Here is a 22,889-nt window from a genome sequence, read left to right as displayed (position 1 = left end):
GGATAAGCTTTGGCATGAGTCAGCATCTGAATTTCTTTATTCACAAAATGTGGCTAAACATCGCATTTTTCAGTACAGTATTTCAATATATTTTCAAAATACTTTGAATGAGGCATGCTAAGAAGGTACTGAGCATTATTACCTGCTTGTACGTTTTTCACACCATTTTTTAGCCTAGCAGTGTATATTCCCAAGATGTGCGCTGTCCCTACAAACACTCAGAGAAATTGAACCTGTTCTATTTCTGAAGCTTCATCCTGACAGATTTATGAAAGAAATGTTTGTTCCTGCCCAATTGCCTGATGGTTATCTATGAAGAAATTTCATCTGAAAGTAGTCTCTTGTGTATGGAACCAGTTTTGTTTCTTAGCAAGGTTTCAGGTTTCTTTCCCTGAAAGCTGCTGTGGAAATGCATGTGTACATGTATATATGTTTCCACGTTTGTATAAAGTCAAAGTTCTAGTTGCACAGAAAGACTTGAAAAATGCATGGCTGTAACATGACACTTTAAGAAGTGTAACACCCTAAAAGCAAGTAAGTTAGATTAGATAAAAGGAGCAACTAAAACGATAAAAACTAGGAAATTGCAAGAAAATATCATTATCTGAGATAGAAGTAAAATGTATCCTAGACATTGTAAAAAGACAACAATCATGCTTAGACATGGGGAGCAGCAGAAATAGAGTGGAAGTCATATGTAATTGGTGAAAATAAAGAGCAGTCTAAATTCTGACAAGTGGCAACATATAACTCGGGTAAAAAGATATTTTTTTTTTAATTGGAAATCTAACAAAGTTGATGGAATCAGTAGGTAAGCAAGATATAAAAGGGGACGTTAAGGTTCCTGCAGAAAAGCTGTGCATCCCTTAGGTTGACACATGCTACGGAGCGGGACTGGGATGTTCTTGATCAGATCATTCCTTACAGGAGTTGATCTGAGGAAATCTCAGGTTCAGGAAGAACGTCTCAGAAGAAACATGATTGCTTAGAAGAAAGGGGTTTACCACAAATCAGTGCAATGAACAGTAACAACTTGCTAGGAGCAGATGACACTCATCCAGGAGTTCAGAGGCAGCTCACGTATGAAACTGCTCGGCTGCTGAGTGAGCTCGGTAAGTGCCGCTTAAATCACCGCAGCACCAGATCTATGGGAAAGTGCAATCAAACTTTAAAAAGGATCCAGGATGAGTGATTGTATTTCTTCCATATCCAGGGTTGGAAGAAATATGTAATAAAAATGGAAATAGTAGACTCAGGGATAAATACCGTATTTTGGGGCTGAATAAACACAGCCTTCACAGACCCTGAAAAGCAATCTTCTAGAGGTCTCTGAAGAAGGCAATGATGATCCAGTAGGTGATGCAGTGGATATAGCTACCTAAGCTGCAGTTGTGTTTACTGGACAGTCCGCACTGGGGTATAGGGAGTGAGGAAGGCTGTTGTAACATGTTTGTAGCTTTCAGGGATGGAGGGTGCCAACAGACCTTAATGGCTCCTGACTGGCCTCAGTGGGGGCCTCCACCCATGGCCTCTGTCTGTCAGCCCAGGGGCTCCATTTAAGCTCTGGCCTTAGCCTTTGCTCCTTGCTTGGACTGTGTTGTAGAAGTACATATAGCCAGTTTGGTCTTGGTCTCCTTGCTGGATCTTGGACCTAAGTTGTATCCTTGTTTTTAGTCTTGTCTCTGCCTTTGGCTTCTGGATGGGCTTTGGATGTGATTCAACACCTCGTCAACAGGCTGTGCTATCTGCCCACCCCTGCTCTGCTGAGGTACTGTGGGGCTGTGCTGGAGTCATAGCTCCTAAGGAGCTCCCCTGGTGGAGTAGCCCTTTTCTTGCTCCCCTCAGGCCCATTTGTCTTGATTCTCTTTCAAGGCAAACCAGGGAATGGGTCAATGACATGTGTTGTGAAGTCAAAGTGGAGTAGGGCAGAGCAAGAAGAGTATTTGGGTTCCAAAAGCTTTTAGGAGGACTTATCAATAAAATATATCTTAAGACTTAAAAATCCTTTAGGGAAAAAGGTGCAGGTAAATGTCTCATTGTCCTAATGGGCCATCGGAGCACCTCAGAAATCCATTGTGGCATCTGTATGTGTAATCTTTAAGTACTTGGAGAAGGTGAATAGTGAAGTAACAAGCTGCAGGTGCTAAAACAAAGTTTTGAGATGGTTCGGGCTAAAACTGATGCATTACTTCTCAGTGTGGATTACAGGACAGACTCTTCATGCTTGCAAGTGTTTTCTGCAGGAAGCAGTTACTGGTGGGTACTGTGCAGACAGGGATCAAAGGGGTGAACAGGCTGTCAGTCATGATGGGGAGGTCCTGACTGTTTCTGGAAACATGTCCCGCTTGCACAAACGGCAATCCACTAGAGAGCAGCAATAGATCAAGACTTTTGTGCCTGGACAACTTATGAATAAAACAAAGCATTAGGGTGATGCTTGCAGTTGGACACTGGTTCCAGATCAGATTTTATTGGAACCAGGGAAACTACAGACCAGCCAGTCCCATCTGGCCCAGCCCTTGGGTACTTAGATACGCAAATACTGAAACCAGCCTTTGTAGCTTGTCTCCAGGAACCCAGCTTTCCCCATGAATCAAGTTCAAAAACTACAATAAAGTTCTCTTCAGCCTACAGCTACTACAAACCAGATAAAACCAAGTGAGCTGTAAAACTTTCAGCCGATTCTTGTCTCTAGCCATCATCTCAGGTTAAGGCTCACTGACACCTGTAGTTATCTCCAGTGCAGAGTCTTTGGAGTTGCGCCTCTCCTTTCTAACCTTATGGTATCATTCTGACACTGGCAAGGTAAAAGATAAATGGTGGTAAAATAGCAGAGATCACGTTGCTGCAGGAATGGTTTAGGAGGAACAGAGTCCAAACATGCTCTGGTTTCAAACTAATTTCAACACATCTCAGTATTTACACTGGAGATTTTTTCTTTAAAAAAAATAAATCTTTCTTTTAAATAAAAATGTACCTAAAATGTGGAAATATGTCAATATATGCTATGGCATAAGATACTCTAACCTACACTAAAATCGACTAATTATATTAAAACTAGCATTCAAGTGTTCATGTATCAAGCATATACTATGCTCGATAGTAACATTTTCAGTGAAAGGTTTGCTTTTGCTGCCTGGTAACTGGGGCAGAGTAAGGACTAGGCACCAGGGAACAGATTTACAAAATCTTATTTTTGTGATTTTGACCTTTTCTGTAAAATCCAAAACATTCTTTCAGACTTGATCAATGTCAATGATTTAATTATTCTAACCTGATTAACTGACTGGCAACTGAAAAGCAGGAAAGCTAATTTTCTTCTCTCTATCAGTAAATAATGAGGCATGAATTGCACGCTTTCACTAATCCTAGCATCCTAAAGGACACAATATCTGTAAACAGATAACTGTTATTTAACATAATTTTAAACACAAAGGAAAGGAAGTTTTGTGCATGTTTTTATTATTTGACTCTTTTCAGACTGGTATAGTGCAGTATAATAGTTTAATTTAACGGCTACAAAGTTATTTTAAAATGCTCTTCAGCAGAATCTGATTTCTGTCCAAATGAAGCATCACACAAAACAGTTTTAAAAAGAATTGTCATGTAGTAAGTGCAATACCTTCTATTATTGTGACTTAAAAAATTAGGACTCTTAATGTAGTAAGAACAATTGGCCTGTTTAAACATGTAGAGATAACTGTGAATCCTCCTGAAAAGTAATAAGCTTCCTAAGGTGAACATGCAGCTGAGTTAAGCCAACTGCTTGTTCACTAGCAATTGTCTGCGTAACCTTTTGTGCGAATAGCTGAGAAACTGAGCATTACAGTGATATTCCACTGGATCCTTAGGCAGTCACATGGCCTTTCACTCTGCTGAATGTTGTTTCCCTTGAGGTTCATACACTCTAATGCTTTAGCCAGGGAAAGTGCCCTCTGCACTTTCTCGTTATGGAAAGATCATTGGACTTACTATTCCTGTTACTTCTGATGATACCTAGCTAGGAATTCTGATGATACAAAGCTAGGAAAAAAACCTGTACTTAAACACCAAGTGTTTGGTTTTTCTGCTTCTGTCATTTAATATTATGCTAAGAGGGACTTGGATTACATGGTGAAAAAGTGCTCATTCTCTGCCGTGGAATGAAGGTGAAACTGAGTAAGCATCACTAAGAATATGATAAACATCGTATTAAAATTACTAACAAACAGCAGTGATAAAATATCTGGCAGATCAAGGACAGTGCGGATAAGAATGAGAAATGTCAGAAGACAGGGTAAGAAAGGGCGTACAGCAGAAAGTATGCAAGTCACAGCTGTGTAATCAAATTATTTGGATAGATAATGAGACTGAGACCTGAACATCTGCTAGAATATCAAAGCAGACAATGTAGACAAGCAGCATCAAAAAGGAAATTTGCATCTATGAAATAACTTCTGATAACGTGCTATCAGGTGATATGAGACTTTGGTCTATTAATTAGCCTTGAAAAATACCGAATTCTTTCTGGCAGTCAGGAAAATGAATTAAACCATGGGATAAATCTCCTGACTCAAAGGTTACTTCCATGGAACGGATATGCAAAGCCGCATGGCAGAACTTCAATAGGCCCTTCTGTCCCTCCTTCCTGCACACCTGGAGTGACCCAGCTCCAGACTCTGCACAGTGACCTGGTCTTGTTCTCTTGCTTTTATTGTCTAATAACTTCTGCTCTCTCCCCTGTCATTTTGTGATGTGTAGCAGCAGAAATGTGCTCCTCTGACTCCCTCTGTCTCTCTTTTCAACCTGATCTCGAATAGACATGGAGGCTGCTTGGAACTGCACGGAAGGACCTCAGGTTACTGCTGTAACAAACTAACGAGGACTTAAGAACTTCATCCTCCTAACAGCCAAGGCAAAAGGGGTCATTTATGTCTGCACCTCGTTACTGCAGTATAATCTACGTGGGGATTGTAACTGTAGATGAATTGTGGAAGTCACAGAAACATGGAATATTTTAGGAAGTTTAGGAACAAACTATTAGTAGGGTAAAAGGAAAATGTTAGTAGCAAAGCTTTACATAATATCAGCTAAAATTTTCCTAGCAAAGTACTCCTCAAAAGCAAAGGACCAGCCCATACATCTCTCTGGAAAGGCACCCTCCGCCATCTCAGTCTGCTGTGAACCATATATATTCCTCTGAATTTTGCCTTTGCAGGCAATTCTGAAGGTTTTCTTTCATGTTTTTTATAGATCTGAGGCAGCAAATTCATAGGATTTTCTATAGCACTAGGTATTTGTGCGGGGACTGAAGCTGGGGGGAGAAAGCAACATCTGCCTGCCTGTGGTGGTGTTCGTGTGGTTTCAACATGAATATTCCCGTTGTGCGGCTTACTCTTCCAGTGTGGGTTTTCTAGGATTCAGCCACTTTTCTAGGCTTGTTGCTATTCGTGGACGTCAAAGGAAGGAGGGCTTCCCAGAAGGTGGGAAACCAAAACTCTGGGAGCTGGTGGTGTTATTTATTTGTAGACTGTGAAAGACACACTGTCGCTGCCAGTGATGATTCTATTGCACGATATGATATTGGAAAAACAATCAGATTCACCTCTGGCTCCACCAGATTTCCCGTGCTCCTGGACAGCAATGCCTGGCTGAGAGCTGTGCCCAGACCAGGCAGGCTGGCAGACGGGCTCTGCGGAGTGGGATGGCTCCTGGCAGCAAGGTAAGGAGTTTCTAGGACAGGTAATCAGTGTGGATGGGTCAGAGTTCCTTGACATTGAGTTTTGCTGTAAACATACTGCTACCGGATATCCTGTCCCTTGGTCAGCAGTGAGGGGACCCTTAGCAGCTCATGAGTTCTTCTTAGAATTAAAGATGAGTCACTTTAAGGTTACTGGATTTTCTTTCCTATTGCTCCACTTCCTCTGTTTTCTGAAGATAAATAAGAAATGAGAGCCTGGAAATTCTCTTGAGAGGTCCTGCAGCTTGTTTGTTTTGTGAAAATACTTCTTGTTATCAAATTTTGTTACACTTGTTAACAACAGCAGCAGTTTTCCCATAAAACTTGCCCCAAGTAAACTAACCACAGCTTTGAGAACTGAGCTGCAGAGCAGAGAAGATCATCTTGGAAATTTGAAGATGAAGTACTTTCTTCTGCCAATTCATTTAGCATTTCTCTATAGCTTTGCACTAAGTAAACCTGTCCAGGTGTGTCCCTGCTCTAAGACGTTGAGAATTTACATTGCTGCTGCTGAGTTGCTCTGACTATCTGAAAATTAGTTACAAACTTTTACTGCTGTGATTCCACATGATAGAAGCTTTCTGCTGTGGAGATAAGCATGTATTAAAAGATAATGCTCTTTTTTTTTTTTTTTTTTCAGATAGCTACAAGAAACAATGACTTAGGTGAGTTTGATTGTAATTATTATATAAATAACTGTAACTTTTGCTGGGGATGCTTCTCTATACCTCGTTCTCATTATTCAGTATATTTTTCTCTTTGAAAATATTTTCCAGCATCAGTGGAAAACAATTCACAGAATGCAGGTGTGTTTTAAAGTCACATTCAGTGTGATTATTTATGCTGTCATAATAAAGAAATTAAGAAGACTTATTGAGCAATTGCTACATGGAATGCTCTTTTCTATATGTAGCCTCAGCAAATCAGAATACATTTCACTTTGATTTCTTTCCTATGTGATATAAGGCACTTCCCTGTCTGCTGTACCCAAGGCTATTGTACATTTTTGGCATAATAACCAATAGCTCTTGTCTGTGAGAAATGTATTCTAAGTATTTTGGAGTCAGAACTGAAGAGCATGTCACGATGTCTTATGTCAAATTAACAGTTAACCTGCAAATTAACAGCTTAATTGTGCATTCAATGTGCATGATAAAAATAGTCATTTCTTTTGTATGATTCATCCCATTTTTATAGAGGTCAGTTATGATTTTTCTTTAATTCCACAACCTCTAATGAAGAGAACAATGACTTATAATACTTATCCTTCCACTCTGAAGGCTCCCAAAGCTTCTTAAGCTAAAATATATTTAGTCATGACTTTGATTACAGCTGCACTGTGACATCTATATTAATATTAATCTTTTCTATCCAGGAAGCAAGGCAGACCTAACCAGTGTTAGCATATTGTGAATGCTAGATTCACTCAGTCTTAATTTACTAATCCTTTTTCACATTATTGCAAAATGAACTTCTCTGAAAGAAATTTCCAAAGGTACAAAAGCTTGGTTAGTGTATACCTCTCATCTCCCTTTTGCACATCTATGTGCCTTCTCAGTGCCTTGTATGCTCTTTATTTTCTTCATCTGCCAGGTAGTGAAATAGCTGTGTATGAAGGAGACATCCTCTTGAGAAGAGGACGACGCAGTGCAATTAACTGTGAGAGTTGTTTATGGCCCAAGTCACAAGATGGACTAGTCAAGGTTCCAATTAACATCTCTTCTGACTTCTGTGAGTGTATGCAAATGGATGCTGTAAAGTTAGCATTGATCTTCCAGTCCCTATACTCTCTGTTATTTTGTGTTTCTGTGGCATGCACCAAAACCAATCTTTGTCCAAATGAGAATTTATTGACATGTCTCCTTTGGTAATCTGTTAGCCCGATGGTAGTTTGGCTAAGACTCCAAATATTTCAGTTACAGACACTAAAATACATGGTTACTTGGGCAGTAGTAGTTATGTAAATACCACCTAATTAATTTTAATTACAAATATTAGCTCATTCCTGCTAGCTACAATGCACTTTGATATTTAGCAAGTACAGAAGAAATACAACTGGTTCATATTATGAATGTATTTTTGTCAAAATTACCACTAGGAGCACTTTTTTGAACACTATAATTTTCTTCCAAATCTCTCACAGAAATGTTCCTGCACTAGAAATCCTGTAGAGGCAAAAATGGAGAAAAAATCCTGGGAGATGTCTTTTCCCTTATTCCCTCTAGTCAGTCAATAGCTCTGTCCTGTGCAAAAGGCTACAGAACTGATGCTTTAATCTACAAAATTTTCTTCCAGAAGACTTCATATGGTCTGTGCAGGTCGTCCATCTCTCCCCTCCTGAGGCTTCTCTGGTCTGAGGCTTCCATACAGACCCTTCTTAAAAGATCTTACCTTGAGAGAAAGTGGCATGGAAGTGAAATACAGCCTGTGCCTGATTCCTATTCCTGGGGAATGGGAATCTGTGTCATCATTTCAGCTGAGGAGAGCCCAGTCCCTGCGTTATTTAGGCTGCTACTCTGCCCACGTGCTTCCAGAACCGCAGCATATACTCTCATGGTTAGGTGAGGGTTATTCCATCTCTATTCCACCTCTCTCCAAACTTTAAAGATGAGGAAATTAAGATACAAATCAGTTGTACGTGATTCATAACTGAGGAAGCTAAACTAGGCCAAAATGTTCAAAAGTAGATAAACACTCTGATCTTTATTTGGTACCTGAATAGAAACAGTCATCTTCAGAGCCTCTGAACGCTGGCTGTCTCAAGTAATTCCAAGGGGTATGTGGCAGACATTTATTATCTCTGATAAACAAAATTGGGTTTTGGTGCTTAGCTACGGTCAGCTGGCTCATTTGGGATACTTTAATCCCATTATTTGTATCTGAAACGGTTTCATTTTTTCCGTTCTGTCTAATGGAAGAAACAATGCCAGTCTTTTGTTTTCCATCAGCTGTCTCCTACAGAATATGCATAAGGGACAGCGATAATTCTTACATCTCCCCTTAAAAGTCCAATCAACTGCAAGATCTCTGAAGGCTTTGTGCTCTTTTTTTATTATATTTGTATGATAAAAAGCTAATGAGTGCTGTGAAGTTTTAAAGGAATGCACCCCATCAATGCACCTCGGTTTTGATTAACTGAGGAAGATTTCTCCTGGCACCTTTCTCTTTCTAGCAGTGACAGAAAGGTCTTGGATTGCTGATGCTCTGCAAGAGATCTCCACGCTGACCTGTGTGCAGTTTGTAAATCGCACTACAGAAAAAGACTACGTGTATGTTGAACGTGGGCAGAGGTAAGCTCCTTGTCTCCTGGGAGTGGAAGCACTCAAAAGGTCTTTCAGCTTCTTTTCTGTTTTGATCTGGATTTAAGTAATTGCCCTTTTTTATCCTAGCAGTCAAGATTCAGAGAGCAGGTGCAATTTTTTGTTTATCTTTAGAGATACTGGTAGTTACATCAGTTAATAAGCTGCAGGAATAAATGTGTGTGTGGACTTAAAGACAATGGGGTATAATTCAAAATGAGATATTTTCCTTAATTGTTGCAAAAATTTAAAGAAGTATAATTGTTTCGGGTTCTTTGCCTGAAACAATTTGCTTGCCTACTTAAACTCTTTCATCTTAGTTTGATATAGCCATTTTACTGTTTTAAAATTTGCCATACTCATCACAAAGGCTTTATTTCTCCCCCTATGCAGTTTGGTAGCTTTTGGAGGCCTGGATATCTCATGCCAGTGACTATTTGCATGTCCCCTTCTGAGGCTGCACATCTGGAGACCCTTGGTGGCATAATCAGTGCATCTATTTCTTTGTATTTGCTAAATGTGATAATTTTTATTATTGATTGCCTATTCTTAGCTGCTGGTCTTACTTTGGAAAAATTGGAGGACGTCAAGCAGTAGGCCTGGTGACAAATGGTTGCATGGATAAAGGAGCAATTCAGCATGAAATGAACCACGCACTGGGTTTCATCCATGAACAGGCACGGAGTGATCGGGACAGGTTTGTCAAGATTATGTGGGAACACATTGTGGCAGGTATGTCCACTAAATCTTAAGAGAAAACATGTACTTTCAGATAAAGGAGAAAGTTTCTTCTGTGAATAGCTATGCAAATAAGAATCATGATTAATGCTGGCTCAGTTGCAGCCACAGCACATTCAGTGTGATGGAATTTCTCATTCAGTGTTTGTACTAGGGGAATTTCTGTGGCTACACTTACATTACTGTGGTCCTCCAAGGCAGACGCAGCCTAAAAGTAATTCTACGATCTTATTTTGATTGCCATCTTGATCCCAGACTCACCTTATGTCCAAAATACCAAGAATGCAAAATATTGCTGGAAAGACTTGGCCAGGAGGCAAGACTATGGGACTTTTAGCTGAGATGGGGTGAAACATAATATTCAGAGATTATGGTGGGGAATTGCACAGGAACTCTCTCTTGGGGAAAGCCATGGAAGTAGGGAAGGCAGAGGTAGGCATCTTGGCAGTGGCAGTGAGTGGAATGCACACAGCCTAAAATGTAGATGAACAAGGGACTCGATGTGGAGAGAATGGAAGCACATGCAACCACTAGCATGTGCAAAATTCTGGGACCTGGCATGGTGTGAGAGGAAGGACTGCAATTATTTCCTCCTTGAGGAGAGAATAATATACACTGCCATGAAAAGAAGGAGCAATGAGGAGCAATCAGGACTGGTAAATCTGTAGGGGGAAAACAAGTGAATGTTATTTACGGAAAGGATGCAAGATGAATAGTTTGTGTGTGTACCTTTGATCTGTGTGCTGGCAACATGGGAGCATATACAAAGCGCCAGGCTCCGGGGAGGGGAGAGTAGAGAGAATGGTAGGAGGTCCCAGGGAAAGTGAGAAAGTGGTACATAGAAGGAAAGTAGAGGAAGAAAGGATGCAAGGAATCACTTGTCTGACAGCTATGAGAGAGCTGGACAACCCACAACAATTGTAAAAAGGTAATAGTGTACTTAGTTCATTATAGAAAATAATAATAAATGAGGCTGGACAATTGAATACCAAATTCTAAGAAGTCTCTTCAACAAATAAGATATTCAATTCTTCAATGGCATGCACAGCTGAAAATATGTCTATCTTTTTCTCCAGATGGAACTTCATTGTTTTTACTGCAAATTCCTAACACACTGTTCTCCAAAGTTTTTTCAGCTATTCCCATGATGTCCTAAGTAAATTCCATTTGTGCTGTTCTTTATTGAAGTTTGAGCTCTAGTGTTAAGGTGTAATTTTGCTATAAATTGTTCACCATTGTACAAGGGTGTGCCATGTTCGAAATGCTAGTAAAGGATGTGCTAGGAAAGAGGAGTTGAAAGCATGAAGTTGTACCAAAGATAATAGACACATGTGAAATCTTACACTAGTTTTGCAGGGGGAAGTCCACAGGTTCAGATGTCATCATTCCTAAAGGACACAGATGTAACCAAGCTCTTATTCAGGCACAGTGTCATGAGAGGATAAAAGAGGGGGAAGAGGTGAAGACAAGACTATGCAAAAGGAGATGGGGTGTATCTTCAGTGTTTTAACAGCATTCAGCAGGAATGGAGGCTGAGAAGACTGGTGTGATGAGGGAGCTAGAATGCAAAACGTGTGCAGCACAAGCACTGTAGGGAAAAAATGCAAAGATATGCAGCGAAAATTAAATTAAGAAATGCAGCTATGTTCATGAGGACTGTTAGTGTATATCTCCTACAGAAACATGCTGCTGCTAACCGTGCTGATGGCAGAGGTCCCCCTGACCTCAGTGGTGCAGAGTTAGACCCCAAGACCTTTCGCAGCTTCCCAGCTCTCCCACACAAGCTGTTTTTCTCTTGCCAGGACTTCAATACGGTGGATGTTTGCTGAGTTTTGTTTTTACCCAGCAATTTGCCTTGGAAGCCATCCTACTTCTTTGTTTTGACAAAATGCAGCCTGATAGGTTGCTGTCTACTTAGCCACTTGAAACTCAGCTTGTTTTTCCCAAACTTTTGGGGAAAAAAACTGTATTCAGAGTCTTCAGCCAAAGCTTCCTCTTCAGCTCTTCTGAGTCATTACATTTAGATTCTGGCAGAGGTAAATTTATCCCTTTTTTTGGAGTGGAAAAGATGGGTTAAGGCCCCACATGTGTGCAGGTCTAGACAGCCAAATCTCTCTGCCATGTGATGAGGCAGATACTAGTCTGCTGGCAGTGCCTCTGTCCAGACAGGCTGCTGTTACTTTTTCTTTTTTAGCAAACAAATTCAGCAAAGCACTTATGTGCCAAACAGTAGCCATATGCTTAAATGTTTCACTGCATATGAGCTTGTGTTCTCTGTTCATCACCTTAAAAGAAGTTGTGCACTTGCTGATAATTCTTTCTGAAGTCAGTATAACAGATAAGAGGAACTCAGATAAAAACCTAACAGAGTCAGGAAAGCCAATGCTGTTGAGAACAAGTTTTGAGTCTTAACTGAGTTTTTGAGCTATGAAAAGCTCCACAGTCATGTTTATCCCCAAACTTTCTGTAATTCAGGATTTTGAAGCTTCTCTTTGTATTTCCTAGCCCTCATTGGGATCAGTGCTAAAGGACATTACTGGAAGAGACTGGCTCTGATTGCAAGCCTGCCAGCCAAGTTGTGCAGACTCCAGAGATTTTTCTGACAAGTGTCCAACACTGAACTCTTGTCCAGATGGTTTGTGGTTTACAAACCACTAGTTACAGTAATGAAGGTACAGATGTTGAACTGGAAAGGAGTTCTCAGTGGTTAGGGCATTAGCCTCAAGGCCAGGCTGACTGTATTCACCTCCCTATTCTGACATTGCTTGCTTGCCTGTCTTACCACGGACAAGAGACCCAGGGTGCAATTCATATTCATGCTCTCCAGTCAATGGAGAGACATAGGTGCCTTCAGATGAAACTCTCTCCAACTGTGTCTCTCTTTCTCTCCCTCTCCTCCAACCATCCTGGGAGCCTTGCTGAATAGCTTCAGTGCCTAACTTAGACAAATAAAACTAGATTACATGAATTCCAGTCTGTATCTTTGCACCCCAGTCCTGTATCACTGTAACACTTTCTTACTTCATATAGGCTTTTTAAGGCTAAAGAGATGAAAAGTGATGAGGTGCTCAGCAGCTGTGATGAGAGGGGCTATTAGTAGCAGCTGTATTTAGACAGAACATTTCTAGCTGATCTTATTGAGTGCCCTTGCTTCACGCGAGTCATATCACTTCACGGTAGTCACTGATGATGGGTTTGACCAGAGGCAAAGCCAGAACATGGCTAATAACATATCCTTTGGTGTGAGTAACAGGAAAACTGTATCCCTTTCTTCTGTGGTCTTATAACCCTTTGGTGGAAGGACTCAGCAAGACAGGTTGGTGGTCACCCACACATACTTCTGAATTTTTGATCGAGATGGTCAGCCAGATTTCCCTCTCAAGGTATGGATGTAGCTTTGGGGACATAGGTTGGATGCTTATAATGTTCAAGATAATGCACTGAAATATATTTGCAGACACCTTAGTGAAAATGGACAGATTAATACCTTTACTTGGAAGAGTGGAATGGATTCATTGATTATACTGAAACTTTGACTTATTTGATTCAGTTTATATTCTGAGACCTACTAGACTGAGTGAAAATGGGTCCCCATGAGCTTCAAAAGGCTACAGTGGTTTTGATGGATCCAATATCTCATGAGAACAAGTATTTGTATTCTAAGTTACTCTTAGGATTATGACAGCAGGCAGTGTACTATTAGAGCAGCAATAATTGTTCTGACTGAAATGTTGCTTTCCTACCTTACAGGAGAACAAGGGAACTTTGGAAAAGTGAATTCCAAAAACCTGGGCCTTCCCTATGACTATTCTTCAGTAATGCACTATGGCGCGTAAGTTGTTTTCTGAGATGTCTTTTCAAAGGAGCAAAGAAGTGTCAGATCTTCAGCTCAGATCTAGGAAGAAGGAGTTGGTCTGTGCAAGGAATGACTTTTGCTGTTCACTTCAAATTGAGTGAATGGACATAATTAAGGGTGAGCATATGTCCTTTGTCAGCAGGATTCCTGAAAAACACAGTTTATATGGATAGAAGAAAAAATTAGGACAATGTTTTCTTTCACTGTACTCCTGTCTCTCGCTAGAGGCCTTTGACATGACTATGGTCTAAAGTCTAACTTTACTGAGTCACTGATCTAAAACAGTTCTGAAGTCTAAATGATTTCATTAATGTAGTAACAGCTGATCATAGACAACAATATTTAGGTACAGAGGGAAGAAAGATGGAATTTTTTTATATCATTAAGATGTTGTGTGCTGCCTCATATTCATCTGGGAACACTGTCTAAGGTTGCATTTTAGTCCATTAATGTACAAGCTTGTATCATGTACCTTCTCCTTTATTTCCACTAGCGAGTAACAACTTCTGAACAAAACTCTGAAATAAAACATGTCTAGCCAGAGGCGGGAAATTGCAGATAGCAGATAAACAATTAGTAACTGAGACAGAGCTACTCTGGTCCTCTGCCTCTGGAACCATGAAGGTAGGATTCAGCTCACTTTGCCAGGACATTGGTGAAAGCTCTCCTCACTCAGGACAGTGCAGCTTTTTCTTGTTTCTTGCTTTCAGCTGCTGCACACAAAATGTCTGCCATGCTGGTTGTCTTCAGGGAAGACTAACTGGGCTCTGATAAGTTTCTTACCCTTTTCCATTGAAATTCTGTGCATGTGGTACATGAATATGATTATGCAGTTAGAGTACTTCACTGTTTAAGAGAAGTGATCTACAGATGTTTTTTTCTTTATTTATACAGGTATGATTTCTCCAGCGCTGCAGGGAAACCAACTATTGTACCAGTTCCTGACCCCTCTATACCCATTGGGCAGAGAGAAGGGCTGAGTAACTTGGATGTAGCTAAAATCAACAAGCTCTACAAGTGCAGTAAGTGCTGTAGATGGAAGGCATGTGAATCCTTATACAGCTGATGTCTGTACACACTGTCAGACATCCCCCAAAGGAACTCAGCCCACTGTCCTTTGAATACATCCCTCCCTCACCCTACAAGAGGGCTGGTATGCACGTGGAAACAGACCTGTCCCTGTGCCAAGCTGCTGCCTTCTTGGAAAGAACAATTTACTTTCAATACTGTCATTCTGAGTTATCCTCACCTAGTCCCTGCTCTTTGCCATAAGCAAAACCCATCAGAGAAATCATGGTTGCTGCCTCTGTCAACTTCCCATTTCAGGAAAGCTCTGAAGGTTGCAAAGCATGTAAGCCATCCTCAGCCATGATTATAGCCTAGAGTCACGTGCATCAGTAGTGCCAGCAGGTTTGTGATTTCTTTCAATGAGAAAATGAAGGCAGGGCATTAGGTATGGGTTCCATTTCAGCTGATCAGAACATCTCTTTGAGGTGAGTTCCTAAGGCTTTTTGTATAGTTATCTACTTTCTCGCCCCATCCATTTCTTAACTCATCACTGTGGTATCTTAAGGTCTAGAAATACCTAGCATTCCTCTGTATGAGGTAGCCTTTAGCTGAGATGCACAAAACATAGGTGAAACACCAGACACGCTCCTGCAGTGCAGTTTTTGCCTTGACTGACAGTACATAGGCTAATTGATTTATATGGTATTGGACTTTTCTGAGATGTTATTCAATTAGTTTCCACCAAAACAGCAAGAAACATTAACATGGCCAAAATATTAGTGTACCAAGTTCTGCTCTGGATTGTGTTAGAACTTAGTTAAATAAACATCAGTAATTAGTGGGAATCAGCATTCCTTCAGTTGGGTAGTTACATACAGAAATCATTGCTGAGAGTGGTTCCTCCCAAATTCTTAAGTTCAGATAAGACAAGTTTACAATTTACATGTCTGTCATGGTATCAAAGATAGTGATAACAAGCATTTAATGATATTTATTCTTGATAGTGGGGCTGGGAATGAATCACTCTTCAATACCTTTATTATGTAATTTCATAATTACATCTATTTGTTTTGGAAGAAAAGGGCTACATTTAAAAAAAGGAGAACAACTCAGAAGCTAAAAAAAAGTGGACAAAAAGTCCAGTTGTCTCAAGGAAAGTATGGAGCAAGAGAAAAATGTCATAAATTCATATGTTCAGATGTCATATATTCATATTTTGTAATTTGGGGAGTTACACATAGTGCAATAAATGAAGACTACATGTGGAAAAATGAAAGACAGATGAGATCAGACTTTGTATACCAGTCACTAGGTCTGTAGCTTAACTTCAGTGCTCTCTGTCACTGTTTTCCCCCAGTGACTACCCCTCTTTGCTTTGAGAGAATCTAGTTTTCAAGCTTGATTTTTGCATGCACTTATGAATACACACACATTTGCTGATGAGAACTGATGCACTAATGTCATTGAAACTACTCCTGGGATTGAGGTTAAGGAAGTTCATGAAAGATCCAGGCCTTTTTTAGTAAACTAAAATATGTGAGTGGATCCCTACTGTCTTAAAAAAAAAATAGTAGCTGAAACAGGTAAGTACCTTAGCTAGCTTTATTTCACTTGCAGATTTTGAATAACTTTCATACTAGGAACATCAACACCACTCTAAGCATTACAATTCATTTTTCTTTTACAAGCTTGACTGATGCAAATGGTTGGAGAGACTTGTCAGACATTTCTGGAAGATTTTTGTGCAGTTTTCATTCTCTTCAACACTGTTTGGTTCCTCCCTTCAGATTGCTGTAGCTCTGTGTTGCCTAAATCCAAAGGCTCATTCTCCTCTGTCAATTACCCATCCCCATACCCGAACAACAGCAACTGCCTGTGGTTGATCCGCATCCATCGAAGTAAGGTAATTTTTATTAGAAGAAGAAAGGCTTGAACCACAGTGTCAAGGCTACACACCATTATTTCATTATTATGACTACCCTCTGGGAGTCGTTTTCGTGGAGCAAGACATTTGTTTTGTTACACGGCGAATGAAAAGACAGCCTCAACAATTTTGATAAGACTTATTAAGACTATCAATCAGATGCATTACTTAACTTGATTTTTGTCCAGTTAAGATTGGATGGCTTTTCAAAGACAAGCAATAGTCAAACATCAATCACTGGGCTCAGTAAAGAGGGTAGCTAGGTGAAAGTCTAAGCTCTTTATATACAGAAAGTAAAATTTCAGTGATACATAGATAGTAAAATGAACACAAAGTCCTAGTTCACTTCATAACAATTAGATGGCTTGAATCTTTCCCTGTGTATAGCACTAAACCCAACACCTGTTTTCTTGTTTCTCAAGATTTTTCTGCAGTTTGAGGCTTTTGATCTCCAACCCTCCTCAGACTGTTCTTCTGACTATCTAAAAATTTACAACGGAAACAGCAAGAATTCCCCTGTCTTGCTGAACAAATACTGTGGGAAGGCACCACTGCCCTCCTTAGTGGCATCTGGATCGACAATGCTGGTAGAGTTTGCAAGTGATGAGAGCATTACAGCCACAGGATTCAGAGCCTCCTATAACAGGGGTATGAACACTCCTTTACAAAGCTTGGAGAACAGAATTAATAGTCTTTGTATGGAAGAACTGAAAATTTTGAACATGTACTCCAAAGTAGTTTTTTTCTGTGTTATTCTTCACACTCCCATAGCAATTGCTAATGTGGAAGGCTAAGCAATGATGGAGCTGAAGGTTAGCAGAAAACAGAAAATGTGATGTTGCATGGGTCTCATGTTAGTAATCCTGAGAACCCACTCACATTCTTCTGAGAGCCTCTGCTAGGCTTCTTCACATCTTTAGAACAATTTATTTAAATAAAAACAATGCAATGACTGTAAGAGGAGCAGCGCAACCAAAAAGCACAAAGACTGCAAAACTCGACAAGACATCTCAACCAATGAGATGTAAAGCTAGTATCTGGGCAATATGTTATTCAGGGTTTTGTGGCATTTTATGCAAGGGGAGAGGTACTAACCTTGGGTAACTTACATTTTCTGAATTAAAGGCTTTGTTATGTTACATGAAACACAGTGCTTACTGTAGTCACTTGAGGGGTGTCTGTTTTACAAACATACAAATGCATTATGAACTGCCGGATAAAATTCTGTTGTGCTGCAACATGCTTTCAGTTAGAAGGCAGTAGCCCAAATAACTTGTTATTGCCTTATTTCAACTCAAAACGCAAACTTTTTTAAAGCATAAGTTGAAGAAGTCTTAGAAATCTGTCATTTTTACTCTTTGCATTAGTCTTGATGGAGTAATTTCTAGATAGCATTAGATCTAGCTTGATAATGCAATCTTGAATACTTGAGCTAATTATTTTCTGAAAGTGCAGTAAGTTCCATTAGAATGCTATGCTAATATGGTTAACACTCAATTGTAAAGACAGATATAGCTTTAGATGCAGCTGTCCTCCAAAAGTTATTTAGCAGACATGTTTTAGTTCCTTCAGTAGAGCTGCTGATACAAATACTAAGCAAAGAAATAAAATATTTCAGCAGTAGATTTTCATGGTAGGGTATTTTTTCTTGGCTTGAAGAAAGAATACAATAAGCAAGCTCACTTCTACTGCTGAAATACTCTTGTTAATATGCCTTTCTCTGTTTTTCTCCTTTATTCTTCAGTGAATTGTGGAGATACTTTCACAGACTCAAATGGAGTCATCAGCTCTCCAAACTACCCCAATAAATACCCCAAAAACCGAGCATGCTTCTGGGTCATCAGTTCTCCAGTAGGATACAAGGTAAGACACAGATGAATTCATTTGTGGGTTTCATCAGGGTTCTCTAATGGAATCTTTTTTTTTTGCCTTGGAGAATAACAGCTGTAATGTCACTTTTTGAGCAGGCATCCTCAGAGTAAAAATCTGAACACAAAAATCCAGTTTAAGAACTTGTGCTGCATCTTGGTATCTGAGGTGTTCATCAAGGGAAAACCTTTACACACGCGTGTGAACTCTCATGAATTTAGCTTGTACCAGTAGGCTTTGTTCAGAATAATGCCTAGGTAAGAGTTCTCACTAGAAAACAGAAATGTTGCACAGGTGCTGTTTTTGTATTTCTCCAGAGAAAAGAATTTAAAGTGTACAAAATCAGTCTTGTCCCTTGCTCTCCTTCCATTGCAAATGCTGATGAACTAAGCAAATAATTTGCTACTAATTTGCATTATAATATGGGATCGGGATGTGATGCAAACGGTGCCTGCACATAAGGAATTTAGACTATTTGTGCTTGAAACAAAGGGTAAGAGAAAAGGATAGGAAAAAAACCTGGAAGCAAAGTGCTTTGGTTGTATTTTCTCCAGATATCTCTCAAAATGTTATCCTTTGAGCTGGAAGATAGTGACAGATGCATCTATGACTACTTGCTCATACATGATGGAAGCCAACCTACATCACCTGCAGTTGGCCCTTACTGTGGGACAGAGACGGTTGCAGACTTTACTTCCACTGGGAACTTTGTACTGGTTGAATTTCACAGTGATATAGTTTGGGAGTTGCCTGGATTCGTGATGAGTTACACATTTGGTAGGTAGTAGTATTACAGATGGGAGTTGGAAAACACAGAATGAAAGTAAGAGACCAGCTAGCCACAAGTAAAAGTTAAGATGCCACCAACGTTAGCAAAAAAATATAGCTCCCTGATACCTTTAGCAAGCTTGAAGCTTGATCTCTTAGTCTTACATCTACAGTGGTGTAATTTGCATGGTGAACTATGGACAAAAATGTTCCTGCCCATGGGATGCTTCTGTCTGAGACTGTAAGTTTTTTCTTACAGTATTCCCACTGCTGGTGTTACATGGTGAAATACAATAGCAGAACTGAAACTACGTAAGCAGATTTTCAAGAACTTCTAGTGTTAGAAACTGTGCCCATGAAATTTCAGAATATGGCTATGCAGTAACTTTAACCTGTATTCTGACAAATGTTATTACCCAACCCTAAAGTATGTATGCATACAGGAAAAACTTTCAGACCCGACTGGACGCGTTCCTGTGCAACCTGCCCTAGGTGATCCTGCTTTGGCAGGGGGGTTGGACCAGATGATCTTCAGAGGTCACTTCCAACCCCTACCATTCTGTGATTCTGTGTGATTCTGTTTATTTACGCTTTGAAGCCAAGCTCACTTAGTTCGTATAGGCACCTTAGCTTAGCCTGGAAATCACCACTTTACACTGCAGGTGCAAACTAGGATATTTGTACAGCATCTCAATTCAAAGAATTGCATTATTCCTCTGTGAGATGAACCAGGTCAGGGAACAGATTTAACTAAAGAAACAATTAAGAGTGGCAAGAACAAGCAGTGAGGGAGAGGGAACAGAATGAAGCACCTATTGTTGCCGCTTTGCCGTGGCCTGAGTCAGGTATTGAAATTGTTCATGGGGTATTACCAAAATATTTCTTAAAAATGAAGCCTGAAAATCTAATGCGAAGTCCACTGAATGTAAATGGAGCCAGTTACTTTGGAGAACATAATAGGTGTGGAGAAATTTTCCACCTCTGAAGAGACATCTGAAGAGGAGAAAGAAATCACCACTGCAGACAGCTAACACTTTGCCTTGACTTGATGTATTCAGAACTAAATGTCAGTGCCAAACTGGAAGGTGCCAAAATGTAATAAATAAACAAAAGTTCTTGCTGCAATTATGCCTTTGTGAAGAAGAGCACATAGAAAATGCCAATTTGTTTTCCTGTTGCTGGGAAGGCAGCCAAGAAAATTTTGAATTATGCTGACTTTTGGTTTGTTTGGGGTTTTTTTTAAGGATCTGTAATGTTTTCCCTTTAAGCACTCATTAATTTTCACTCTCAGAATATGTAAGTTGTGGACATCAGGGTCTGGAGCTTGCTTGCATCATAGTGGGAAAGCGCATGTGCAGCAGGTAACAAATATTCATAGTTCTTACAAGATCCTGTCTTCTGGCTATAAAAAGTATTCCTTCATTTAATTTGGCTCACTATTTAAATTGGCACCTTTTTGGAGGATGTAACAATTTCAGCAGCATGAGAGAAAATTAAACTCTATTTCTATTTTAACTTCAACTTCAGACTGTACATCCTTCTCCCTGAGCCTGAGGACTTCCATGGAGGTGCAAAGCTAATAACCCCATGACAACTGTTATTGTACACAAAGTTGAATGGGTCCCTATTTTAAATATACAGTGCTGAACGGCTTTGTAACTTGAGTATTACTCTAGATTCCCTTCCCATGGCCTGATGTGGGGCTCTACATAGCTCCAATGTTTTAGATGTTCACGCATATTTGGTAAAGGACCATGAACGTGTTGAAACAGCAGCGTACCGCATAGAGGAATATTAGTCTTGCAACTTGTCCCCAGAAATATGGCTTTAAAACCATAGGAGTTTTAAAGGACATAGACACAGTAGGAGTCTGAGATGTAGCAATGTGACTTGATCAGAGTGCTTTATTTGTAAGTAAGCCCCTTCTGCAGACAAGTTGTAAGCCCTAAGGGTACAGTCTGGCTAAAGACTCCAATCTCATTTGTTTTGAAAATATTAATTCAACAGTAATGATGTAGAAATGCATTCCTGAATGTACAGGTGGAAATATAATGTGATGAGTAAGTTCTCCCTTTCACAGGAAAGGCTTTTCAGTCTGAGATCTAAAGGTTCTGCTCTTCATGAGTTCTGTTAGGGGTCCTTGTTAACCACTTTCCTTAAGGGATAGCCACGTTAGCTGGAGCTTCCACACATGCTCCAAACCACCTCCTGACCCTCTGCAGATATAAAAACCTTCAGCTTTCCTCTAATTACTGCTAAAACCTCTGGTTTCCTGCCTGCAGTCTCCACTTTAGTTATATATTACTCATCTATGAATCTGTGGCCCACCGAAGTGGAAAATGCAAGATACAAAACATCCTGATAAATGGTATCCTTCTTATAATGACTGCTGCTCATTTTCACCCACAGTTAGTTGCGAGTCTTAAATGGAGAAGCTATAGAATTCACAAACCCTGCTAAGAGCTTAAGCTGTGTACCCAGCTGCACAGTGTAAGCGGACTTGCATCTAACAGACAATAATCCTCCCACAACAGGCATTGCCCATACATAAAAAGGATTTATAAGCTTGCTATTAACATTCATACTCTGAGATACACAAATTAAGAGTGACCAGCCAGTAGACACAATGGACAGTATTGCCAAAAGTTTAAGATTCAAATACTACTATAGGAGGATTTTGAGAGGTTGTAATGAAAGTTCAGCATTCATTTAACACATCTTTGAAATCCAACATGTAAGGATTTAACCATAAAAAAAAGGAGTATCTAGCAGTGATGAATATATATATATTCCCAATATGTACATACCTCATGACACAAACAGGTATTACCTTAATTGCATATAAAACCAGATCTATCCTAAGACAGGCCTACTTCTACAAGCCTCTGTGTGTATGTGGATGAGACAAGAGTGTTTGTGCCCATGTATTCCAATCTTACCTGCTTTGGGACTGTCCAGGTTCCTATCTGGGAGGCAAATCAGGGCCTTTGAGTCGTATACTTTGGCAATCTGTATGAACCAGAAGAGAGATCTGTCAATTACAGCTGTAAGAGAAAAACAGCCTGTGTTTCTCACACAAAAATGTGTGTTTCTCATAGGTCTTTTTTTGTTTTTAATTTAAAACACATTTCCCTTGCATAAGTAAATAACTGTGGTTGAGACAACGCTTGCCAGCATGACTAGAACCCCAATGCCTGACAGAAAATAAGGACAGCTTTTGGCATGCTGATAGTACAGTTGGTTCCTCATCTAGAAGAAGAAAATGAGCCTATTGAAACAGCAAGAGAGTATTGAAACTCGGTTTTCAGTTTCACTCTGGTGATGATCTGCCCTTTTATCACACTGAACTGCAAGGAGAAACATTACAGCCTGGGAGACATAGTAGGCAGATGGCCACATTTTTAATTAATTCAAACTTTTTCAGACCAAAAGTTTTACTTCTAGATGTGTTCCATTACAGTAATCAAGCCCCAAGATTATCAAGGCCAAGTCTAATACACTGGGGCACAGTTTCACAGCAAGTTAGAGAAGAATACATTTGCAGCTATAACTATGTAGGACAGAGAATGCACAACTTACTGTGCAACAGAGTTTGGCAAGGAGAAGACATATGAACCAAAGACCACTTAATCTCTCCTACACTTCAAACAGAAATTGAAAACCTAATGGGTTAAGTCGACACATAGGATTTTAATAATAGGAGTTCCC

The 22,889-nt window shown here is 39.9% G+C and overlaps 1 protein-coding gene across 1 annotated transcript; it reads left to right on the top strand.

The window, feature by feature from the left end:
• Positions 1–6,015: 6,015 nt before the first annotated feature.
• LOC309405242 (embryonic protein UVS.2-like) lies at positions 6,016–19,198 on the top strand (the record flags this gene model as incomplete). Its single annotated transcript, XM_081999959.1, has 11 exons — positions 6,016–6,186; positions 6,360–6,384; positions 7,313–7,450; positions 8,892–9,009; positions 9,572–9,750; positions 13,507–13,588; positions 14,507–14,634; positions 16,408–16,523; positions 16,967–17,192; positions 18,289–18,407; positions 18,968–19,198. The coding sequence occupies exons 1-11, from the start codon at positions 6,118–6,120 to the stop codon at positions 19,196–19,198; spliced, it is 1,431 nt and encodes a 476-aa protein (XP_081856085.1). The 5' UTR covers positions 6,016–6,117.
• Positions 19,199–22,889: the final 3,691 nt, after the last annotated feature.

The sequence above is a fragment of the Phaethon aethereus genome (genome assembly GCF_964289735.1).
Source record: "Phaethon aethereus genome assembly, chromosome: 5".
Lineage (NCBI taxonomy): Eukaryota > Metazoa > Chordata > Aves > Phaethontiformes > Phaethontidae > Phaethon > Phaethon aethereus.
Note: the sequence above shows the minus strand (reverse complement) of the source record. Positions and strands in the feature narration are given on the sequence as shown.